We start from the raw sequence: 22,709 nt of genomic DNA on the forward strand, positions 1-22,709 counted from the left end.
CTTTACAGGGGAACTCTAGTTCGCGCTGGTAACAGTATCCACCTTCGAGTTAACCGACGTTTTCGCCACTGTTCATATTTGCAATCTATACGAATCGTATTATAAAGCCGATATGCATCTATACAGCATATCTCTTGCCTCTAGTACACATCTCGCTCATACATTTTTTACTCATTTGGCGTACACATCTCGCTCATACATTTTTTACTCATTGGGCTTAAGTAACGTTGGTCTGTCCACATTGTATAGTATCGCATTGCTATATAGTATACACAACTTTTTCTTCAATAAATATAATCATTTTATATTAAACGGATACATAAGCGCATTTACGATAGACAAATAATTTATATATCGTGAATTAACGAAAAAAAAAAGTAAGTTGCGCATTAAATTTTTGTTAATCTAATATTTCCTCGCACAAGAAATTTAAGCGGGCTTAAAGAAGTTTTACGTTAATATATGTACGCTGCGACACGAACTGCCAGTTACAATTTCACATTACATGAATATTAGCTTAATAGATATTCAAATGTAAGCCATTTTAATTGCGGAGGCTTGACGCTTCTCCCCGGCAGTATAAATATAACTCATAAATCATGTCAAATTATGAATTGAATTTTGTACGACGTTGCTCCTTAAGACGCGTCACACTAAACTGCAACATCATAAATCGTTTCTTTTGCCGGCTATATTGTCAGCCGCGTGATGATGAAGCTACCAGGGCTAGAGTGTGCGAAGGTATATAACTGCGATTGCATAAGACGTTCGGCTTTCGTATTATGCGTTATTTATTTCAGCGTCGCGTTGTCTTCTAAGTAAGAATAAACGAGTGAGGCACGAGAATATCATTACGCTCGATATATGTACAACAAAAATAACGCGAATAAGAATAAATAGCCGGGGACTGCGCAATAAGCTTACGTCAACTCGGAAACGTTCGTTTACTCGAAATGCACGATTATATCGAGCGTGTTAAAAAAAGAATTGATATGAAGAAGATTAAAATTGAACTTTGTCGTCTATGTCTGTCTATGTCTGGGGGAGAAGAAATGAAATTTTATATTTATCTAGAAATTCAAGAAAACTTTTTATTGCCTGTAAAATGTATTACATGACAACATATTCCGCTACATACGCTGGATGTATGTACTCACATGGTCGCGTGATACGTGTAACTTATGGACCGTGCCTTATTTATTTCGCTTATACCATTTTCTACGTGAGGTCGTTCGATTGTTGAATTAGACATGCAGTAATAAGTGAACCAGTTAACATAAGCGCGTATAGTCATAAGCGATATAGTAAGTTGTAAAGACAGTATTATCGGAAGGAAGTGTGAATTTTTTCCCGGTTCGTGTCACGATGCGTGTGCTTACGTAATTTCGTTGTGCGTTACAGCAATATTGCAGAAAGACAAAGATAACGTTTGCTTCCAATAACGACTTTTCCGACGCGAAATCATACTTCTGTGCACAATTAACCAATTCCAAGATATCCAAAAAAATAAAATAAAATATCTAAAATAATAATTTTCCACGTTCCAGTTCGAAGCAACTCCGTTCGAGCGTTCGCTAAAAAACTTAAACATTTACGGCTCACGTATATCGTGTCACGCTTGGTTATCTTTTTTTCTTTTAAATATTTAGACACTTGCGAATGTAACAAACTACGATGGTTACGCCTTATTATCGATAATACTTGTAACTCAGTTCGAACTGGCGTGCAGACATTGTCCGCACTTTGTCATTGCCCTCATACCTGTACTGTGACGTATAATTGCAGGTTCCTATACTCGCTTTCATTATTTAACGGCGCGCGCTATAATACTCAAACTGCTGCGGCGGTGCCATAGCGCTTTTTGCGCGTCGCAATCTTACAGATATAATACGGCCGGCGAATAGAGAGCATGGGGATGAATCGATCTTACAGTCATTAGCACATTGAATATGATTGCTCGATAAACGGCCGAGCAGAACGGCCGCGTTTGCGCTAGATTAATGTCTCGCGGACATGAACCGCGCACGTTTCACATTCTTTAATTAGACAGGTCAGGAAGTTCGCCGCAAGTCACAGCGCGACGGACCCAGGTGCGTTAATCTCGAGATCTCCCCGTGGGTTTTTACAGCGAATTGAACAAGCGGACGCGATGAATAAACGAGGTTGGCGGGATCCAATCGTAAGGTCGAAACCCGCGCCTGCTCGTTTTAATTATGCGAGCGACGCGCTCTATTTCGTGCGCGACAAGTTTAAAAATTGACCGAGTCGCCGCGCGCGCCGTCTTATTTCTCCGAGAAATGACAACGAGAATATTCACGCTAACGTGACTAATCCGTAGATTAATCCGTAGTAATTAAATGCGCATTATCGTTTCATTTTACTTTTAGCGCTGGAAGATATCCGAGGATCAATCAATCATCAGACAAATCGGTACGTACTCTTCTAGTAATATTACGTAAAATATATTGTCTTGAAAATTATTGCCGAGCTGTCAGCGAGATTCGGCATGTCGATGTGTAATTGTGAATTTGCCCGCTGGAGGCAACTATAAATTCTTATCGTTCTCCATACGGCACTTTCGCGCTGCAGGTTCGCGTAACTCGCGCGTGGAATATGACTATGTGACTGATAATGTTAACAACACACGTTGCGCGCGACTACCGGGAGGTTTAAGGTCGCTCGTAACGCTATACCCATTATAAAATGCTGCACGCGAGGTAATATCAAACAAGATGATTTCCAAACGAACATCTGCCGTCGAGTCGACACAGAGGCCGAGTGACGTTAAGTGATTCCTGTTTCTTCTTTTTTTTTCCTCGGAATCATAGGGGACGCGAGCGTAATTAATGTCTATCAATTACGAATTGCCAGATTGCACGTTTGCCGCTGCGCCACGTTGTCGAGAGTCCTTTCCGGTACTATAACGCTTCGTTTATAGCCGGTCTTTAAAGGCTACCGCGTACCGCACCGTCCGAGAAAATTCATTATTCTTACCGCGGTGAAGAAAATCGTAAAGCCTTTCGAACAACATTATTTCGAAATCTGCGCGAAATTTGCGTGCTCTCGTTAATGATACTATGATTCTGCGAATTTCTCTCGCTCACCGTTATAAAAGCGGCGATGCAATTGTACGATCATTTATCCTAGCATAAATTTCGTGTTTACTTTTAATTACGCGTGTGATTTGATTAATAATATTTTGATAACGCGGTAGTATTTTAAGACGATTTTTTTCCAACGCGTATTCCGAAGATTGTGCCATTGTCACCGAACAACAGCCGAGTTGACCGAATCGTTGGTGCGATCCTGAGAATTAACGCCTAGAATTTCGCGCGACGTCGCGTGTAGTAATATGTATATCGCGATATGGGGGAAAAGGAAGCCGACGCGGGACGAGAGGAAGAGGAACGGAGATAGAACGGAGCGGCGATGAAAAGGGTTGAGAGACGCGAAGAGAAGAGAGAAGAAAAAACAAGAGCCAATACGAATGAAAAGAGGAGCCGGAGCCGCGGAATAGAGCCATAAAGGCTTTACTGCTCGCGTCAGACCGCGCGGCTCGCGAGGCTCATTGTTTCGAATTCGAGACTTCCGTTCGGTCGGAGCGGCCCCGACCAGATCCCACCTATTAACTGAGAAGATACACGCGAGTGTGCAGCGACGGATACACGCGGGATACGGAGCGCGGACACCGCCGTGCATTCATAAACGGCTGTCGAGCGGTGAATGGCGGTGCTTCGGGGAAATTTGTGGGCTATTTGAAAAGAAATTTTTGTCTCTATTATGAGATAAATTGCGGCCGAGAGCCCGCTTGGTGAATTAGTCCGTCCGATTCACTCTCTTCTTCTTCTTCTTCTTCTTCTTCCTTTTATTTAAATGCATCGTATGCATCGGGGTATAATAAAATAATGACGTCTCGCATTTTGACAGGTATCTGCTATTTTTGTCTTAGTAAGATGTCCGAAGGAGATTGAATGAAAGTACGAGAAGTCGGACGTCCTGAACTTGACTACGTCGATTTCGTGTTGTATAATAAATTTTTCGAAATTTGATTTGCGCGCGTTTCCGCGGTGAACGGTTTTTAAACCTGTAAGCGCTCGTGTGGAGGTCAAAGATGCGGTCCAGATGCGAGTTCTCTAAATTTAAATATTACGTAACAAAGTATTTTTTTAAATATATGGATTTCTTTTAATTTCTTACGTTTGAAAATTATTTTATGTTTAACACGTATCTCGGTTTATGATTAAACTTGTAAAAAAATTAAAATTAAAAAACTATGCCTAACATCGCAAAATCGCGCGAGTACTTGTACGGGTTGAAGAATTGAAATTCGGCACTATCTCGAAAACATTTCACGCGAAGCGCAGAAAGATCGATCTCCCGCATCGCGCTTCGTCCGTTTTCATATGCAAATCGATTCGAGGTAGCCATCTTTACGCTCGATAGCATCGAGCCTCTGCGCGAGGCTTTATTACGTCGCTAATTAGTTTGGGCGCGGACGGAAAGTGCTAAGTGAAACAAAAGGCCCGAGCTGAATCGCAAAGGTCACTTCGAATCGAGAATGAACAACCGATTTTTCTTTCCGCTCGCTTCGTATCGCCCATCGTCATCTCTGGCGACTTCCTGTTTCTGGCTTAGCTAAGAATTAAATTTCCGCTAGGAATCAAAGGCGAATTTCACCTTTACTGACGGAGAACTACACTTCGCACGTGATAACGCATCTATGACAACTATTATTATTTCAGTCGTAAGGACAAGAGCGGTGTAGCGTAAAAGAAGCAGAAAAGTTCAAAGGAATTTTTCAACTTTGCCAATTGCTTTGCAATAGGCTTCGGGCCATTCTTAAACGTGTCATTCCTAAAAGCAAGAAAAGTTCCAATAATTGTTTTCAATTTTTACGTGTACAGTTAACTCTTACATTATTATTTATACATAGAACTTGCACAATCAGATTTTTTTTCTTTTCAAAATTTTTTCGCAGATATTTGTATAAAAATATTATCATTCGTTGGATTTCCGACCCTTTTATTTCGAAAATGTTTTTGAAAAGAAAATTATTTCGATGGGACGTAAAAATATTCCGTTTTGAAGTCGGTAAGCAGTGTTACCACATTATTGCACTTATCCGAATTGACGGTATAAATGAACGCGCGCTCACTTTTTGCGAGAACTCTCCGGTGAATCCCTGACCTCTTTTTTTATTGTATCGCGGTTCTAGACCCCGTTATTTCTTCTACGAAATGATACTCGCCAAGTTAGTTGTTCGCAACTCGAACTATAATCTATACAACGACGACTCAAGTATGTATGACAATCATGTTTATTCCAGCTGTGATTTACTTGAATCCTAAGTAAGAAACTTCGCGTGTGCCGTTCGTGAATAGTCAACACCAAAAGCAACGTCCGACAGCGAATAATAACAATCTTGATAAGCACGTAATAATCAGGAAGGTAATTATGAGCGGAAACATAGCGGAAAGCACCAAAAAATCGGTGCCCCGCGATCGGTTGAGATCAAATGACGAAGTATAATAGTAGGTGGCTCTTTCGCTTGTTTTTTCCCCCATTCGAGTTTTTTTCGCGCTTAGCCCTCTCCGTCTCTCCTTCGTTTCCTCGCTTCTACCTCCACCCTTTTCTCACCCGCTGCATCTTCGTGTCGGATTCTCGCCGATTGTGTCGGTGCGTCGGTGTGTCGGTGTGTCCAGTCGGCGAGATCCGGCAAAAAGGATGCCGCTCCCGCGGGCATCTCTCACAATCAGACGGGGCTGCCGAAAAATACGTGACACGCGAAAATCAATTTCAACGGCGGTTGGCTCCGACGGGGTTAGCCGTAAAAGCCATTGTATCGGTGCCCCGGCAAGAGGAAGACGGAGAATGACGAACGTCCTTTCTTCTACGCCGCGCGAGAGGAGGACCTCGAGAGGGCACCGCGCCTATATATGCAATTCTGTCGAGCGTGCGAATTTCCTGTGGCTGCGGATTGGGTGCTAAACGATGTTTTATGCGACGATTTGCGGCTTTTCGGCAATGCGACCGGGGCCGCGCGAGCGAAATTACGCCCGCCAACGAACTCGCTCGTCGATTCTTAAATGAATGACGATGCGCGGGAGAGGCATCCGGTCGTCGGAGAACAAAAACCGTTCCGAAAAATCGACCTTGCGAAAAGTCCGCCTTCTTTAAATTATAAAATCGAACGCGTTCCAATGTCCTTCATCTACCATTAAGATCCGAACTCTCCGAGCGTCCATATTTTTGTTGTAAAAAAATTTCACGTTAAACAATGAGATCCGATTCTATCATTTTATTTTTATATGTATCTTGCGTCATAAATTTTACGCGTGTATGTATTTAATTATGTGACTAGAGGATCTCATTCTTTCATAATTGCACAAAGATATTTTTTCAGCAAAAACACGCGACTGAAAATGAATCAGAGGTGCTTAACTACATCCATTTAATCAGGACTCGTATTATTGCCACACATCCCCGCACTAACGTGTTGGTATTAGGCAAGATTGAAATCTTGAAAAGAAAACATTAACAACACGAATGTGTCAATAAAGACCGGGGAGAGATTTACGCGTAGGCACACGTGCTTGTCGACGTCCCTTGACGTGCCCCGTTACTCGATGCGTGTAATCTGTCCCGAATTTATTTCTATTTGGTCTCGAGGGTCGACGATGATTTGCCCCTGGTACTGAGAAATCCTTGGAACGTCCCACAAGGGAGTGATCTCGCTCATGTCTCATCATTTTGAGAGAACGGCGAATGAAACGTTTCATTGTGGGCCAATGACCGTTTCATAAATCAACTATTTTAACAGCGACGACGCAACTCGATCTTCCGATCGATTTCCAGATCGTTAATCGCTGACAAATTAACACAACGGAAAGCAGCATGAACGTTACAAAAGATTAACATCTCGATTTTAAAATTACACTCGCACGATTCACGCCAAATTATGTTAAGAAAAGAACGACATTAATGTTTGGAGAATCCATACAAATAGAGTCGGTAAAAATTACTTACAACTTGCGTGTCGTAAGTACAGAAGCGGAATACGCGATATCCGTGGCGTCAGAGGGGTGGAAAGTTGGGGAGAAGGGTTTTACCGAGGATGATAGCCAAGGACGGGGAACGGGAGAGGGGAGGTGAGGGGAGGGGGGACGCGGAGATCCACGGACAAACTGAGACGGATCGGTCGCATAAATCTCCGGGCTCGGTCCAATATAAATCCGAAGGCAGCGCGTCGACGCCACCGGCGGACATAAATACGACTTAGCAGGCCGCGATCTCCAGCAGCTAATTGAGAATTATTTCCCCGCGATAGTAACTGCGAGATCCCCGCCGCTGTGTTCGCAGCTCCCTGGCTAATTTTCCCGCGAGTTACGCGAAGGGGGGAAACCCAATTGAAACCGACGCTTCGATTGAATTCACGAGGTATTGCGCGTGACGCTTCGGACTGGAATGAAATGGCAATTTATGTCGAGAGAAAAGCAACTTGAACGCGACCGACATTTCCCTCCGCCATTTCCATTTCTGCGAACGTTTCTGTAAATTTTTTTTTTTTTTCTTATACGCGCGCAGTTTTCGCGGACGTAGTTTGTACATATCTTTTTTTGATCAATTGAATTACGAAAGTTGACTCTGTTCTTTATAAGATTTTCATTCTCATCCTGTTATTTTGTTATTTGTCTTCATTGAATATACAATATCGTATGTAAATTCGAAGAAGAGACAAAAATCATGTAACAAATAAGTAAACGAAATTTAGATCATTAAATAAAATTTCTGGATAATATTACTACTTGTAGAAAGTGGAGAACTTTTGATTATTTGAAAGCAATTGATAGTATAAGGCAATTATGATCATCCAAACTCTCTTTTCTTTCAAAGAAATAATTAAACTTCCTCTTTCCGTCTGCAATTTTACATACGTAGAATGTAAAATACGCGGGAGGGCGAATCATAACGCCATCAGTTTTCCGATATCATAAAAGAAACTTCGAAGAAGACATCAAGCTATCGAGTTTACAGACGATATCTTCGCAGTAATTTAAAATCAATTTATTTGAACTGTTTTCTTACAGTTGGGTTACGCAAACTCGCGGGTAGATTACGCTCATTTCTGATTGTGAGATATCTCCGATAAAATGTGAAATTGCTTCGTGTGTTTGTTACGTAATTTTACGCATTATCTTGACGGACGCAATCCTGAAATACGCAAATCGCAGCTTCGGGAGAGCGGGCGCGATGTAATTTGATTCTCGTTCGGCCTGTGGGTAAAGAAAGCAGAGTCGAAAACGGCACGCAGCTCCGGCCGCTTTCGTTTCGCTGAGGTCGAGTGTCTCGAAAGAGCTGCGCACTTATTTCAAAAACGAATGGTCACTTAGCGCAGCGGGGTGCGCTCGCCTCGCGATCAGTAGAAATAAAAAAAAAAGTTCTGGCGGCATCCGGAGTCAAGTAGCCAATGGGCGGAGGGCTGGTGTTTTGTTTGTTCGGCAAACTGTCACAACAACTCGAGATGGTGGACCCACCCTTCCTGCCATCGTCGTCTCGTTTTCACGAGAGCTGGAAACTCGAGTGCCACTGCGACTCGTGTCGCCATACTCGAACGTGATTAATGTACCTCGTGTTTTGTCGGAAGAAAAACGAGAACTCTCGGCCGGAAGCAGTCAATATTATCAAATCTATCGATTTTTCCCATGATCCTATTTTATCACTATGTGCGCGCTCACAATTAAAAAATTTTATTCTATAAAGCTCGTTTGTTATACCAAAGGAACGTTTTTACGAAAGCTACTAAAATTCAGACATAGAACTGGAAATAATTTTCTAATTTTTCGATACATAATTATTTTTATACTACTAACTAAAAAGTTATGTTGATTTTACTAAATATAAAAATTTAATGTTTTATTATTAAAAATTTTGATATATTCAACAGGAGATAATTAATCACATGCTCATTTAATAATTTCTGGAAGATTCGTTTTCCAACAAATTGATTGAATCAATCAGATTTCCAAATTTTATGCAACCAGATTTTTTTGCCAATGCACATGTACAGTTACGTCATTATATTGTTAAACTTTCAAAAGGCTAAGTTTCAGAGCGGGGTTAAATTCGTTCCATACAAAAAAGAATTTGTGCTCCATTAGAACTCGGTAAGTAATAAATGGGGCAGCGAAGCTCGAATCTCTTCCACTTACATCCCGGCAAAAATTAACAGCGTTCGATCTCTCCTTCGTTCCCCGTATACTTCGCGGTCCAACTTTTCACAAGATTTCTCCCTCTTTTTCTCTTTCACGCAACGCGTATTAACACAACGCAGAAACGAGCGGTACTGACCGGCGGAGCTGTTTATGACGTGTGCAGTCGGCGCGCGGTCGACTTTGTAGCTTTTACGACGTACATAGATATTGCTCGCAATAAGCACCTACCTAAGTTGTGCAATAAACTCGGACAGGTAGTTAAAAACCCACTTTGGCGGGACTTGAAGCGCGAAACGCACTGAAAAGCAGTGTCCTTGTCCACGTCACTTGTTCGTCCTTGCAACTACCATGCGAAAACGAAACAAATGTGACGTGATGCACTTTTGCTTTTTTTTTTATATATACAAAGGTACCATTAGCTGATAAGCGTCGAGTGCCAGGCAGAAAATTATTGCGCAAGATTCTAAACGAAATAGATTTCAACTTGTTGCAGCTAATAAAATTAGTAGTACGAGTGAAATTGATGTAAAGAAATTGTGCATTCTAATGTATACCAATACTGATAATTTAGATTTATTGATATTACGTAATGCAAATTACAGAATTTTACTATTTTATTATCAGCAGTGTATATTAAAATCTAATTGTAAATATATTAAGTGGTTTTTCCAGCATGTTCTCTTATAAAATATATACAATCTTGATTTACATATCTGTTCTATGTTACAATAATGTAACGTACCTTATAGGTATCAAATGTTAGCGTGAATTCTGCAAAATGTGGATGAAATATTTTAAATCGCAAATGTATTCAAGATTATAGTGCATTTTAACAACCATTGATGATAATTAATTGGCATCTTGCAATTCCTGTGCACAATCAGCTGATTCTATGTGTTTCAATATCATATCTACGCTTGCTCATGATTTTTAACACTTTTAAGCTACCGCTAAAATGTACCTGTGTGTCTGTGTGGCAGTCCTGAACAATTCTCGATGCTTGATGCTCCCATGTAAAAAACTGGCCACACACTTTTAAGTAAGCTTGTCAAGTATGCATGCGCAAGCACGCTCATGTAAGTTTATTGAAGCGTGAAGATGACAAAACTGCACAGTTATTTAACGTTATTTGCGCAAGCGATTGGAGCAAAATGTGAAAAATCATTCAGTATACTTGCGCTAAACTAGCTTACTCGAGTAAACTGGAGCGTGTGAAGCGATATGTGACAGACTCAATTTGAACTAATCTGGCGTTGCGTACAAAAATAATTATATTGAAACACACACCAAAGAATTGCTGTATATCCATAATTGCTCAATTAATATTAATAATGTTATTACACGAAAACTGTGGTAAATTATTAGACAGCAAGTATCACTCTTTTTTCCTTACTAACTAATAATTTATAACTGCTTTCGTGTAATAACGTTAGTAATATTAATTATAGTCAATGTATTAGTTAAAGGCTGTTTGAAATGGCTAACAAGAATTAGTGCTGGATAGATCAATAAGAGTTAATACAGAATATTTTTGTGCAATTAATCCGTTTTTTTTTTTTTTTATTTATATAATCGACCGCAAAGGGCACTTACTGTAAACGCTAATAACGCATATTAATTTACACAAATGTTTCGACTCACATTTTGAGTCCTCTTCAATACAAAAAATTGATTATGTCTCGTACCTTTGGAATACATTATAGATGCAACTGTGATGATTATAGTTAGCAAATTTTAATTAATTAAGTTATAATAGCATCATTAACATTAATTATTAAGTAGTGACCTTTCAGCAGATTTCTGTGGTGTGGGCTTTTTTTATAATTTACACAGATATACATCAGGACCTGCAGTTTAAATGCCAATTCCGAATGGTCTAATTTAACTCTATATTTACACTTCTTGTTTTAAATCTGTTCCTGTGAAACGATTGCTTCTAAATCATTCTTTTTTCATTCCCACTGTTGGATCTGTAATTTCAGTTAAGAGCTATGTGTGTTCTTTAACGTTTGTTCTACATAATCACTTTTAAGCCGCACACACACGTTTGCACAAGCACGTTTGTGCAAGTCTATCAGAACGTCTGGGTGACAAAACTGCACAGTTATCGCAAATACGATACACACGTTCCGGTTGACTTGCATAAGTATACTTGACAAGTTTATTCGAACATGTGTGGCTGGTTTAAGAGCACCAATTTACAATAGGTGTGTAAGCTTCAAGCCAAAAGAAATTCGATAATCATAATCGATTATTCTCCTCGTTCGAGTGTGATTGGTCAATTTCCTCTACGGCTTAAGTCTTACTACACGTACTATTGATCCTAAAGAAAATCAATCTTACTTATGTCATTTCAATTTATATTATTTTATATAAAAAGAGTGGATTTAAATTTAGATATCTATAGAATATCTATTACTTCTTTCTCTCTATGTATGCATGTATCATAGTTTGAAGGAAAGTAAAAATTTTTTTCCATCAGCAATGGAAATCAAGAATTTTTTTATAATTAAGCCGGCACTATAAAAGAGACACAAAATATTTTAAGAATTGTTTATTCAGCAATTATTTGCTATTTATATATTTAACGTTACGAAAAAAATTACTCTTTATTGTCATCGAAATATCACTGGGAAAATAATCAAGGCTCACCAAAAACGTCAAAATTATAACACAAGCTCAGTGTGTGACAAATAATTGCCTGCTTCTGGAATAAACTTAATTTTTAACTCTCATACGATGAAATTCGTACTAAGTAGCAACTATTCACGCTGCTACCAAAAAATCTCTCAAAAAGCGAGCCGCAAGGCCCGGCGGGTTTAACGTCAAGATTGTAACGATCGAATCTCGTAAATCGATGCTCTTCCCCGTTCGGGCATCATCGGAGCGAGTTATGGACTCGAGGAGAGATAGCGAGGGACGAAGGGGGGGGGGGACGGGGAGAAATAAGAATACCGCGTAAGTATAGAGAGCATAATAATCAGAAGTAAATTGCGAATACGTGAGGCTACCGTATTGTAGGGATCCCGAGGTATCCGCGGCTGCGAGGTCTCCATCGTTCCCGCCGTGAGGTCCCTCCTCTAGGGTCCGGCTCATCGTTCCCTCCGTAGGGCTTCCCCGTAGGCCCTCTTCTCTCCTCCCCCCTTCTCGTGCATATACTCGTGTACGAGAGATACGTGAACGCGCGAGAGCCTGACCTACCGGTAATCTAATTTGAATCCCGAAGCCTCGGTCTCAGATAATGGAACACGTATCGAATAATATTACGAGCGATTCGATTCGATATCATTTGTAATTCCGGAGTCGGGAGACCGCAGCGCGCCGCGGGTCCACGGAGGCCAACCGGCCCGATCGGTTGGGCCCCGACGCGAACAACTCATTTTATCGCGTAGTCCGGGAATACGGCGTAGGTGAGAGGGTACACCGTGGAACTTTGGGACCTCGTTGAAGCGTGATAGGAGTATGAAGAAAGATGAGATCCTGCGGCCGAACGCACTCTTGGAAATCTCACGGAAGGAGCGTTAAAAATGGGGAAAGCGAAAGATCTCAGTTATTGTTCGAAAGGAGCAAGGATAAAATACTTTTAATAGAAGTTATTCGGTTGAGAGAAACAAGAAATCTTATACTTTTGCTACGTGAAAGTAATCTATTATTCCGCAAGACTTTTTGTTTAAATTAATCGTTAAATCGAGTTAGTTGAAAGTATGTAAAGGACACTAATACATATATATTTGTATATCTATGTAGAAATACATTATCTCTATAGAATAAAATTAAAACGTTTTCTATGTAATACAATTATTATTTCATAATATAAGCAACAATATAAAATTTTTAAAAAATTTGATAATTTAAATTTCAGCAATATTATATTTTTATATATCTCTATATTATAATAGTTATCTAAAAAAAGCACAATATAATTGTTTTAATAATAACAACAGTATTTACATATTTTAATTTTTTATTTAAAAATATGTAGTATTATATTTGAAAGCAAGAAATATCCGTTATTTCTTTTTCTCAACTTAAATGAAAATTATCATTGAATAATGTGAATATATTTTTCTTGATGAATGAAACTATATAAAATTTCTTTGTGCGAACAAATTATGTCAGTTTGACGCTACAAAGTTTTATTTCGAAATATTTATATTTCAAAAATTAAGACATTGTCAAACAAGAATATTTTAAAATAACTTGACGAAGTCAAACTCGTGTAAGTAATAACGATAAAAGGGTAAAAAATGGGCCGAAAAATCAGCAAATATTTATCTCTGTTTAAAAATATTTTTTTCTGTGCGGATCTTAAATGTGAATCATGATACCTATCCGGAAATAGAATTTGTCGCTTTTGAAAAACATAAAATGGAACCGAACAATTAACCAAGCGCATTTCACCAAGCTTATTCCCGCTCGATGAAATTTAAAGGAAAAAAAAGTGTTTCTTAGTATAAGTTAGATAGATCGTGATAAAAGATGATTATATGGAAGAAAGAAGTATGTGCATACGTGCTTGTAGAGTAAACGGAGCATTATCTTTTTTGCCGCGTGCGCGTAGCTTTCCCAGCTGCCGACACTCGGCCAATCAGTCACATCGAAATGTGGCAATCAGTATAGCGAGTTAATTTCCAAGAATCTCGATGATTTTGCACGGTTTTCTTGTTTCACATGCTAACGGTCAGTTGGCATCCGTAGCGCTTTCGAGGTGAGACGTTCCGTGAAAAAAAAAAAAGAAAGAAACATAATTAGGACGTGATTTAGAAAATGAGGCAAATTACGCATCCGCCGATGTATCACGATGATCTATTAATACACCTTGTTAGGAGCAATGTAAGATTAACGCAAGTTAAATAAACGGACGTTAAATATTGCAGTATCTCTTGGACTCGTCTCCAATTTTCTGAAATTCTCAGCAGTAAATAATCCTCGTATTACATGCTTTTCCTCTTGCACTCCTTCCAATCGCCTTCTTATTCTACCTCACGGTCACGCAAATGTGATGTTGCTGGAGAGCATCGGAGAAGCACACAAAAGGAGAAGTGACATGGTAATCCGGCGGCGATATCTCAATAGGAATAAAAAATCTCTTTGTTCGCGTTAATTTGTGTCAGGTCTAACGTCCACTCGCATCTATCCACCTTTAGGAATTTCGTTTGAGGTAATAAATCGTTAGGTTGTTTGGTGGAGGGAGAAGGAGAAGAGAAAAAGAACATGGTTTTTCTCTCATGAATACGGACCACTCAAAACTGTGGCTTCACGCGGGCCTTGACGATAATGCAGCTTTGCGCCCGTTGGCACAGATTGCACGCCGCGATAGGGCACTGGGACGCTTTCGTAAATTGCGCAACTCTTCGGTCGCGTCTTCTCTCAAAGAGACGTCCTCTCGAAGGACGGGGCAAAAAAGGTACGGCGAGGAGAGAAAGAATGAGAAAAAGCGGAGGAAGGACACGCGGCTCCTGCACGACAAAGGCGAGGCGGCGGCTATACCTTTTGTTGAAATTTTTCGCATATTGCTCGCACCGTCGGAAGTCGCGGGCCGCGTTTTCTGTATCACGCTATATGCAAATGAGACATATGCTCTCCCCGAGCCACGTAATAAATTACACGTGTATAGGTAGGCCTAAAATTACGTTACCCCCGGCCCCAGTGTGCGCCACGCACACTGCTCCGTCTCGTTCGCGCACGGAGGCACGTAACACGTGTCACGGGCGCATACGTGTGCAGAGCGATCGTGCCTGCCCGTCTTATGGGATAATACGTTCTTTTTATCGGGGACACTCCGAACGAGAGCGCGCGCGCTTGATGGTAAACTGTCCTTTCGTCGCAGCGGCGTTTTAAAAAGGTAACTCACCATCGAACTCGTTCTCTCGTGTGCTCGAAATCACGATATGCCACCTAAGGAGAAACGCTCAGCGCGAAACACATGATAACGCGTCGTTCTACATTTCTTTGTCGCATTTGCGATGTGATTTTGCGCGATTTTATTATATATAAATAGAAAAAAATTTAGTATTAAATTAACAATTCATTGTTTCATATATAAGCAAGAATATAAAATCTTGGTAGAATTTATAATCTTAAACAGACATAATTTGCTTATGTGAAGAAAAAAAGTTTCTCCATTTAAACAAATTGTATCTGCTTAAGATTATAAATTTTTTCAAAAAGATTTTACATTCTTGCTTATATATGAAACAATGAATTGTTGATTTGATATTAATTTTTTCTGTGTATACAATGTAAGATATTCATTGGAAATTTCTCTCGCGGAAAAAAACAGTTTTTCTCAAGTATCTAAAAATGTAGATTTGAAAATCATTTTATTAGGCCGTCGAAATAATTATTTTTGGCCTCTCAAATTGATTGCTGGAATATCAAAATGTTTTGCAGCATTGCCCATCGTGCTTGAACATCCGTCATAATTATTTTGATAATCCAATAAAATTATTTTCAAGTCTGTATCCAACTACATGTTCAGATACTTCAGCAAAGTCATTCTTTCCGTTAAGTGAAACCGTTAAGTGAAATTTTCAAAGAAAAAGATTCTCCGCATAAGCCTGCGATTGTCTAATAATTTCAACATTTTATTCTAGACATAAATCTGATTTATGTGCAACGATAATACGAAACACCCCTTTTGTTTCCTATTATTTTCAGCTTTCGAATTGAATGTACTTCCGTTCCGACACGTTTATCGAAGTGCGTATTTATTTTGACAATCAATGTAAATGTTACCCTTCGGTAGATTGGATTTTCTGGTGATAATTAGAGGGGAGGCATATATCCCGCGCACACGTGTACAAACATCGGATCCATCTTCTCTCGGTTACCGCTCGGTACGTTTCCTTTAATCCAATTACCTGATCGCCGAAAAGGAAAATCTGAACAAAGCTCTAGACAGAACAGAGATCTGGTCGTGCACGCCGGTCGTAAGGTGAAGATGTAACTCATCGTTATGATGTCGGCACTTTTTTCGACTCGTCCTCGGAAAGGCTCGTAAAACCCTTCCTTTCTTGCAACGCAGGTCCACTTTGTCGCAAAATCGGATTCGCCATAGTGTCGCCGGGATTAAGATCACTAGGCCGGAGAGTCGAAATCCATAATAATCATCATAAAATTAGAAGTTTATATATTATTGGTGCAGGGTACAGCGACATATACCACATCTGTCCGTATATAAGTGGTACTTCCAAAGACCATTTTCGTGATCGCCATTCATTGTTCGCCGTAGGGTCGATAAAATAAAACCCTCAAGGGGGAAAAAAAAAATACTTTTCGGTGCCGACAAAAACGAGCGTGAGCCGGAGCACTCGAAGAAAACAGGGTCACGTATTTTTAAACAGTCGAAAACGGAGGACGGGCTCTCCAGTTCTGTAAATTTCCACATTTTTAAGGGTAGCGCGATAGAACTAGAAGCGTAAAAATTTATTACAGCCGAGTCCCTGCATTGTTTATCACTTCTTCTTCTTTTGCGTTGCTCTGTCACATTTGCGTGACCACGCATAGAATGAGAAAGCTCGCTTAATATCGAGAGGGCGCGGACAGGAAGGTAACGAACATATGTAATTTAATTTTAATTTTAATTATGAAAACGTAAATTTATTAAGATGAGCAGTAACATCAGAGATAATGGACAGATTATAATATGTAAATTACATTTGTTTGTCGTTTATTCTGTCGATACAGCGCAACGATGAATATTTACTTTTGTTTCTTTATAATAAACGACAATTTATCTATACGATAGCGAGTAATTTTTCTATTCTACGGCAGTCAAAGGTGTCTTTGAAAGTTAAATTGGATACTCGCGCTATCCAAACATCAAATTGAACGATATTATTATTTTATCGAAACACTGGAAACTCTTCGCACATCGAATACGACAATGTTCCACGATAAAATGTTTGATACGTGAGATCGAATGGATGTCGATTAATATCCACGTAATGATAAATGCGTACGATCTTCGGCACACGACAGACCGATGTACTTGTCTATTAAACTGATCGCATAATCGCGCACTTGTCCCTCGTACGCCATTAATCGTCGCGGCAACCTCCTAGAGCTAATACTTCTCGGCATCGACGTCGCGAGTATGCCTAATAATATCGCCCCGAGAGAAATGCAAGCGTGGCCCCCGAACGCGAGACGTGTCGTCGAGGTACGAAAAAAATCTCGTCATTTAATTGCGGTACATCTAGGGCGCGTAGCTCGTAACGACCGCTGCTAATATTAGTACCATTCGCGGAAACGCACTTCTGAAAAGCGATTAACGCAATACGCCGCGCTCGTGTTAAGCGCCAAGTGATTTCGCGTCGCCTTTCGCACCGTGCATTAATTTCCTTTTATAAAGGTCCACGATTTTAACCCTTCGTGATCCAACGTTTTTTTTCCGCTACCTTCCCACACTAGCCGGGTCATCGGTGCCCGAAAGTGTTTCCGAAAGGATTTCTAGGCTTTAAAAAATCTGAAAAAATTTTGGTACGCTCTTCCGACATTCCAGAATACGATTTCACAATTGTTTGACCTAAAACGTTTTTCATTTTTTTTTGTACGAATTTAAAGAAGAATAATTCGAAATTGAAAATTCGCCTAGATTTTTTAATCCTCGATTCATGAAGAATTAATGAATTTAGACGTTTGTTTTTTATTTTGACATAAAAGTAACTTAATGTAATTAAGTTACTAATGCAATTAATGCAATTAGGATTAATATTCTTTGACAATAATGAAATAACGAGGAACCATCTCAAGTAAAATATGAAATAACACTTGTTATTTTATGATTATTACAGCTCTCACTGTAGAATGTCAGTAGCAAATTAGTTATCAATTTTCTCCCGCGCATAAATACTATTATAAATTACAGAAGATTGATGCCCATACATGTGAGTTTCCGTAAATTGTAATGGCATTGCAAATTAACGAACGTGGCGATATATGATACATATGACGTAGCGAAACAACTTGTCGACTCGTTACTCGTTCGGTGAGAACGGTGCGAAAAGTATTGCGGGTAATTACAAAATATTTCCGGTCGTCGCTCGCATACAAGCCCATTATTATTATTGACATTACGAAGGTGTGTCACGCGCCGCAGAATTCCCGAGCAGAACGGAAGAAACGGTTGTGTGCCGTGGTAATCTCTCACATGTCGCTTCGGGACATCGCAGATGCGTGATCCGCGGGCGAGGAATCAATAGAAAGTTGAAGATCGTCATAACACGTCGATTCAGGTCTTTAACTCCGTGATCTCGACCGGCACTTATCACCCGACACATTTCCGTCATGCGAAAAACCCGAGGAGGACAACGGACGAGAAGGATCCCTCCCTGTGTGTTCGTCATTATCGCGTTGGGACGTTATGTGGACGAGTTAACGGCGCGTCTTTTGAATGGCGGGTAATTTTTCGTTATTTACTTGCCATTATTAATCGCTATCAGCGCGCTAAATCAACATACATTAACAGTAACTAATTAAGCCAGCGCGTCCCATTGTTAGATAAACGAGCGCAATTAGTTCGGTTAAGTAGGTAACTAATTTAAAAGGTGCGGGTTTAAAAATACTAAAAGATTCAAGGACTTTAAAGTGATTGACGATTGAAAGAGTAAATCACTTCAATCTCACAAAATCACGTCGTATTGATAAATACTGTGTAAGACGTAAATTTATATCCTCGTGTGCCATTACAAATTACAGTTTACACTTAATTATATTAAATTGCATTCAATACCAGAAGTCACGTGTTTTCTTTCATCGTGTTTTTCCTTCGAGTGCGCGTTTAAATGTTCTTTTTTTGTGCAACCTGTTTGTCTACTCACGTCTGAAACTGTGTTAATATTCATTGGCTACGAGTTTTTATTGAAAGGTTTGGTATTGTACGTCGAATATGACCCGTCACTTACGATGCGGCGCACAGGTCCGGAAAGATCGCAGATCCTAAGTATTCGAGCGAGCTCGGATTAGCGTTTGCTGACTCGTATTTTTGGCACCTGCCACCACCTAATGCGCCACGAAATTCGAAACGTTCCGTACGTCAGGCCACAGGGCTGCAGAGGAGTGAAATAAAAGTGCCGCTTTCGAAAGAATTGAGCGCGGTCCCAACGCTTCCTAACTCTCGTGAGGTGAATCAATCAAAATTAAAACCCGTATTCATCGCCGATCACGAACCGCCGATAGATTTTGCGAATAATCGACGATCTTGCGAGTCTTCGCATACATTTTAGCCAATTCTCGGAATGTAAACGCGACGCGATGATAGTATTTCTAAACAATCTTGAAATTGCACGGCTGGATTATCCGGAACTCATCGTCGAGTGATTTGCATTTCTTTCACAGCTGATTAACATCGCGACTAAATATTTTTCCTCGAGGAAAGAGATTTTTTCCTCGATCAATTTTCCCCGATGTATCGCTGTAAACGTTCAAATTACATGTCGCGATTAAAAGCGAAGACGAAAAAAAAATGAAAAACGAGAATGTACGTTCGAAACTGCCTATTTTCGTCCGCTTAAAACTGTTTTAGTTAGGTGATGTTGCCGTCGCTTGGATCGCGAACGCCTTATATCACGCAAAGTAAAACACTTGTATCGCATAAAAAAAAAAACACGGAAAGTATAGTATGCCCGACGTATGCATGTGCCGTATTAAATACAGTAGTTTACTGTGCGAGAATTACTTAATGGGAAGATCAACGATTGAGATAAATAAGTATCATTACTGAACTGATTCTTCTCATTTATTCTAATCACACCTGATAGGATAATCATTTTTCGAACAATTTCGTATTTATTATTATCAATAAATCATCAACTAATTATTTTTGCTAAGATACAAAGAAGTTATTCTAATGCTCCTTTTTCAAGGATTATTTATCTCCAAATTGTAATAGAATATGTATAGAAAATAAGATAAAATCCGTATGCGGGTATTAATCGATTTGGTTAAATAGTAAATTTTACAAAATGGTTTATTAATAATTAAACGAATTGCGTATAAAACACATTAAAAATTTCGTTGGAATATGGAAAGAAGAATAAGATAAACAAGATTCGTTTCTAGGCCAATTTTATGCTCTCGTATCTCAAAAATCATCGTCAGCTTGATACAATTTTCCCTACAATTACTCCTATAATTTACCAGAAACGTATTCGCAAAATACATTGCAAATCAGAGGTCAGAAACAAAAGCCTGAGAGATATAAAAATTTGCGAGTGCTTACCCTGACTGTGTTCGCCCGCATCAAAGGTCTTGCTGGTCATTTGGAAGAGTGCGTCCAAGGGACTGCCCTGCCCTGTGGTCCTCTTGCCGTTTTGGCCAGCGTGGGAGCCGTGCTGCTGCGGCATTTTCCTCTTGAGCTGCTGCTGCGGCTGCTGGAGCGCCGGATGATGCAGGCCGGGATGAATGCCCGCGTGATGAAGCGCGGCGTGATGATGGTGATGATGGGCGAGCGGGTCCGGACTACCGGAATCCGACACGGAGCTCCTTCCGGACGACGAGGAGCTGCTGAGAGGTGGCTCGCTGATGGAACTGGACATAGACGCGAGTGACATACCCATCAGCGAGAGATCCCGGGGCCCGGTCGCGTGACTCGGATGACTACTGTGATGATGATGGTGCTGCAGATGATGCGGATGATGATGATGATGATGATGATGATGCTGCAGGTGATGACGGTGCTGATGGCCGAGGCCGGAATCCGCCGTGTCCCAAGGACGGACGATCTTCGCCTTCGGCCGATGCGACAGGATATCGAGAATACTGAAAGACTTGACTCCGCGGTCATTGGATTCTCGTTCCCTCTCATCCTCTTCATCCGAGTGCTGCATCTGCACCATCTTCAGACGTTTCAGCGGCTTGAAGTAGTCGTCCGTGGTACCGGCAGCCGCCGCTCCGTTGCTACCGGTCCTACTGTCCATCTCCTCCTCCTCCTCCTCGTCCTCCTCGTCGTCCCTGAGCGTCGTGACCGAATCACCGCTCTCACGAGTCCTACTGCCCGTTCTTCCGTTCGACATCCTGTATTCTCCGTTGCGGGAATAAGCCCTCTCCTCATCCTCCGTCATCGAGTCTCGTGGATAGGTTCTTCTGGGACTCAGACGATCGGCGTAATCTTCCCTGGAGGAGGCCAACTCGTCCTCCGTGTTGGGCGTCGCGACTACCAGCGGCAGCGGACTGGGACAACCCACGGAAATCTCATCCTCGTCGTCTTGAACGTCTCCTCGACCCGGCGAGCCTCTGCACGACGTCCGTCGGTGTGCCGACGAGCCGCTCACGCAGCCGGGTGTCGCGGCGCTGGAAGATACCGTTGTCGATGGCGACATCGTGTACGATTCTGTCATCTCCGTGGTACACATGCCGCGCGGATGTAAGAAGGAGCTAAACTAAAAAGCTCGAGACACTCGCCTGATGGCTTTTGGCGAGCCAGTCGCGAGGCCACGGCAAGTTAACTCTTCAAGCACCGCGCATTCTTTCGATAACGCACTTGCGTCCTAAAACTGTTCACGGGATCACCACACAGTCTATCGAGTCTCATTCACTGGCCTAACATGTTCGAGAGTTCTCGACAATCTTCGCGGGGGAGAAGGGGGTGGGGGGCACCCGTTCGAGCCACAGTCACGAAACCAATCGCACTTATCGCTATCGATGACCTGTCAACGCACTCGTATTCTTCGTCATCGCGTTTAAACCAGCACACTAGTCACATCATTGACTTCCAGATTCGTCTTCTATTTCTCGTGGAAACATCTTCCTCTGATCTCTTCCGTTAAATGTCAGTTCACGAAAGAGAAATCAAGTCAATTGTCATTCTGTCAAACGCTGACTCGTGTCCTTCCTTCACTCTAACGCACTCAACTCTGCCGTCGTCCGTTCGCAACTCGACACCAAAATGTGATGATGCCAGGGCTTCATAGCGAGCGAGCTGTGGAACGCTTCTGTGCCCTCGAATGTCCCTCGGAACGACGACAACCTGTTTCTGTCGAAAGTAGAAACTCGACCGAACGTCAGTTCTCCTCCCTTCGCTATCCTCACTGAACACCAGCACACGGAAAGAGAGAGAAAAACGCGTCCTGACTCCGTGCGTCGCTGAGATACCCGCTGCGAGCGAGATACGCGCGCGAAACGTCAATACGTCGGTGTTTAACGAGTTTCGGTGCTAAGGAGGCAGCCGGGTGCCTCCTCTCAGGCCAGTCGAAGCCGGTGACGCGAAATGGTACGGTGGACGGGGATCCCCCGGCGCCGGCGTTGGGCAGGCGCTTTCTTCACGACCGGCTCGGCGCACGCGTAGAAGGACGGTGGAGCAGCTCGAGTCTAGCCGTACGCTTCAAAGCCGCTGCCACGGCACCGGGTACCACCTCCGTCGCGAGAACGCGCCCCTTTGGCGGATCCCGTGGGCCGGCCGAGATCTGATCCCGCCTACGGTAACTTAACGTAGCCGGCACGGCAAAATGACGACGCCGCCGCCGCCGCCGCTGCCACGGGATGGAATTTTTACGA

At 41.5% G+C, this 22,709-nt stretch overlaps 2 protein-coding genes across 2 annotated transcripts in view; one reads left to right on the forward strand and one right to left on the reverse strand.

The window, feature by feature from the left end:
* LOC105197054 (muscle-specific homeobox protein tinman) overlaps nt 1–22,498 on the reverse strand; it is a 54,375-nt gene extending 31,877 nt beyond the window's left edge. The window contains exon 1 of the mRNA XM_011163256.3: nt 20,437–22,498. Within this exon, the coding sequence (XP_011161558.1) occupies nt 20,437–21,568 (1,132 nt within the window). The 5' untranslated portion in view covers nt 21,569–22,498. The remainder of the gene's footprint in view (nt 1–20,436) is intronic.
* LOC105203917 (phospholipid scramblase 2) overlaps nt 1–22,709 on the forward strand; it is a 129,500-nt gene that overhangs the window by 22,567 nt on the left and 84,224 nt on the right. The window lies entirely within an intron of this gene.

The sequence above is a fragment of the Solenopsis invicta genome, chromosome 10 (assembly GCF_016802725.1).
Source record: "Solenopsis invicta isolate M01_SB chromosome 10, UNIL_Sinv_3.0, whole genome shotgun sequence".
Lineage (NCBI taxonomy): Eukaryota > Metazoa > Arthropoda > Insecta > Hymenoptera > Formicidae > Solenopsis > Solenopsis invicta.